The 3,898-nt window shown below is 39.6% G+C and overlaps 1 protein-coding gene across 1 annotated transcript in view; it reads left to right on the top strand.

Annotated features, from left to right (window-relative positions):
- dennd2d (DENN/MADD domain containing 2D) overlaps positions 1-3,898 on the top strand; it is a 64,111-nt gene that overhangs the window by 34,528 nt on the left and 25,685 nt on the right. Inside the window, exon 6 of the mRNA XM_015394605.1 lies at positions 723-815. Within this exon, the coding sequence (XP_015250091.1) occupies positions 723-815 (93 nt within the window). The remainder of the gene's footprint in view (positions 1-722; positions 816-3,898) is intronic.

Genomic DNA, 3,898 nt, shown 5'->3' on the forward strand with positions numbered 1-3,898 from the left:
AAACTATTTGCTGTTTCTGTGTAACACTGTGAGCTTAAGCCAAATTGCATTGGATTTAATATTCTATGTGATTCTTTTTTCAACACTTTGGAGAATATAGGCAAGATACTTCCAGGCGGATAATGCCTGGTCTGGTGATCCTGACTTAAAGATTGGTGTAATTCTTGTTTTTTTTTTCCAAACTGTGTGGAATTTTCCACCTTGGATGGACAGAGTTATTAAACTTGTTGGTGGCTTTACAGATACCTATCTATTTTGTTTTATTATAGCTTTGATTCTATTATCTGAGCGCTTTCGCCTCATTTCTTTGCTCGAATGAAAATGCTAAATTGTATTGCTGTATTGTCTCTAGTTTTATAGATATTTGAAGATTATGAGATCAAACCTCTGGACTTATTCCTTCACTGAAGACACAAAAAACATGTTAAATTTTGTATAATTTCTTTATCATCTCTCCTTGTCTCCGTCTCTAATTTCACGTATAGTTGTTTTACTCGCAGGTAATATAATATTATTTATTTACTTCTACATATTACTAGAGAGGAGACCTTGGCGTCACTTATTGTTATTATATAGTTTTCTGTTTGTCTCATATGTCTTATCTAATCTATCTAAGGGCTTATCAGGTAGAGTGCCTGCAAACAGCACAGGAAATGTGGACAAGCTACTTTGACTTTAATGACGTTAAGCTGTGTTTTTTTTTGTGTTTTTTTTTGGGGTAGGTGCTACACCACCCAATGAGGATGATGGACGACCAGGGGCCCTCAAGAGGTTTAGTGCTTTGTGGCCCTCCTTTCGAAAAGGCAGAAAAGACAGTGAGTATCGTCTCAAATGCAGCTTTGTCTGGTTTTGTGGCAAAGGTTGGTTTTGATGTGACTAAGTTTCTGTTTGATTATTTCCTTTTGATGCCACAGTGCAGGAAATCAGGGTTACTCTGCTTCACTGTGCCGATGTATAGGTGTTTATAATGCAAAGTTCGAATTGGCTCAGTGTGCCTAAAGTGCATGGAGGTGGGTAAAAATTAAAGCTGGTGTGCAGCAAAGAGACGTACAACAACCAGTAGGACCAAGAACAATTGCTGTGGCAACCAGCGATTGTTAGAAACCTTCAGGAGAAAACCCTTTTCTTTTCTAAAGTTTAGACAAAAACCTACATGAGCTTCTCGCTATATTTGACTAAACCTTTCGTACCGTGATTTCACGCTGTCAGCTTAGAGGGATTTAATCTTTAATAGAGTCTAAGCTGAGAACTAAAGCCAGGCGTACACTAAGATTTTTTTCAATCGTTACACGCAGCTACAGCTCACACTGTACGACAAAACCGCAGAGTATAAAAGCTCACAGCTCACGATGTGCGTTCTCACACTGTGCGGCCCGACGCTCTGATGCGATCTACCTGCTCACACTGTACGTCTAAAAACCATTTCAAACATGTTTGATTTTGTCCCGACCTCATGATTCCTGATCCGGAGGTGGTCGTGAGAGGTTGATCGCCCATCGTTACCCGCTGAATACTACACGATGCATGACCAGGCTGAAAGTCGGCCCGATCGGAAACATCTTGCCCAACTGAAGAATCTGCCCGAAAAGGGAAAAAATCTTACAGTGTATGCCTGACTTAAAGATGGACCCTTGCAGAACTGTGTCTCTGTTAATTATTTTAGTAAAAAATTAGCTAATTCGTTTTCTCTATTAAATTCACTCTTTTAAAGATAAATTAGGAATCCTATAAACTTGTAGAACCCAATTTTCTCTCCAGTCTGTTGAATTTTAAAGTATATTTATTGAAATAATTTGCAACACGTCGTCTCAAAGCCCTTTTCAAAGAACAATCCCTCATACTTTGCATAGCAGACAGAAATATTCCCCCTCAACAGGAAGAAAGCTCCAGGAGAAACCAAAGGACCTACATAGACAGAATCACTGATCCAGGAATATTTTCTATATAAAAGATGGATGAAAAGGTGATTCTAGCTCAGTTAGTGTTTTTGAGGAGACAAAACCAACTAATCAGAAAAGCTCTGAGCCGGTTGTTAAATCTAAAGGACGAGAGAGAGCACAATAGTTGACAGTAAAAGCTGAACCTGACACTCAAACAGGTGTAGTTAACACCTGAAAGCTGTGAATTAATGCTGCCTTTCATTTCACTTGGAAGTAGGAAGTAAGAATGAAGCTTCCTCTGTGGTGGTCGTCTTCCAGGCTCCCTCTCCAGATCGTATTCTTCATAGGTGGCCACAATTAAAACCATAACAGGAACCCTGTTCCAGCCGTACTTCCCACATCTTCTCCTATAAACGCTAAACAGAAATACTGAAAGACTGACTTAATGCTATATATAGTGCAGCAACTAAAGATTTATTAAATATTGAAATAATCAGTTGATTATATTTTCATATAATTAATAAATCAGGATAAAAAGAGGAAATGCATTTTATTTCCACCTCTTTATTCTCAATTAGAACATTTGGGCGGATAGTGCAAAAAATACAGTTAGCTTTGTAGACATTTTGTTAAGATGATATTAAATAATAAATAATGTTTGCTTCCAATGAAAATCTTTTTGTAATAAGGTTGTAAGTCAATCATTTAATAGTTTGAATGAGCCGCTCAAACTGTCGTGCCAAACCGGATTTTGGTTCACCAACATTTATGCTGCTGCACCTAAATCATCTGTGCAACTGATGCAAACTGTTAGCTTAGAGCCCTGCAGTGTTTTCACTCACTGTGTTAGCAAATTAAAACTCTAACATTAAAGTGATTGATTGATTTAATCTAATTTTGCATTAAAATCATGCAGTAGGACAAAGCAGGTGGTTCTGAGTTATTAGAATCAAACACAAATATCCTACAGTTAATAGCTCCACAGCAGGTGTCATCAGAATCCTGCAGACATGAGGAGAAACCATTCCCCACCATCACAGGGAAGGTGAAAGAACAGGGACATATCAGGGCAGCCCTGAAGAACTGTGGTTATCCCAGTTGGGCTTTTTTAATAACCAACAAGAGGCCTGCTTAGAGGGAAGAAAACAGAAGAAGGAACGTCATCATTCCCGATGTTGGAGTCTCAACCAGCACCGGATCCCTGTGCTCTTCAAACCCGACAGGGCAACACCCTGAAAAAAAAAATGGTTCACCCCAAAGACAAGTGTAGTGTGGAGTGCACAGACCTCTACATTGGAGAGACCAAGCAATCGCTATACAGGCACATGGCTCAACACAGGAGGGCAAACTCCTCAGGAAAGGACTCAGCTGTTCACCTACACCTGAAAGTGTGTCCATAACGTCCATATTCTGGCCAAGGAAGACGGATGGTTTGTGAGCTGGGTTAAGGAAGCCAAGAGGTGGTCTTAGACATAACCTTTCACACACCTGTTGAGCGCTTTTACCTGTCCTCACCTGACTCACATTTTAATGAAGCATGTGACCGAAACCACTCTGACGAGGAAGTTAATGACCCGTCAGAAGTTGACCTTCTTGGCTCATCTAGTAGGAGGGATCAAAGTCGCCTTTTGTTCCCCCTAATACTTTGTTCCACTTACAGTATATTCATCTCAGTGCTCCCCACCATTACTTAGAACTGCCTCTTGGGTAAGAGGCCAAACGTCTTCTAGAAAACTTCACATCCAGTTGCCTAGACTGAATTTTTTCACCTTTTCTCTCTTGCCTACCCCTCCTAACCCCCTCCCTGTCCCTACCCCCCTTACTTTACCTCTTGTAAAGCGACCTTGGGTGTCCTGAAAGGCGCTATATAAATCAAAGTCATTATTATTATTATTATTATTATTATTATTAAGCTTTACCCTGACCTGGATGACTCAGTCTTCACATATTCAATCTTTACATTATTCTTTATTAGTACATTTAAACACTCCTCAGGTTAGTTGATCTAAAATAATAAA

Source organism: Cyprinodon variegatus, unplaced genomic scaffold (genome assembly GCF_000732505.1).
Source record: "Cyprinodon variegatus isolate N-32 unplaced genomic scaffold, C_variegatus-1.0 Scaffold698, whole genome shotgun sequence".
Lineage (NCBI taxonomy): Eukaryota > Metazoa > Chordata > Actinopteri > Cyprinodontiformes > Cyprinodontidae > Cyprinodon > Cyprinodon variegatus.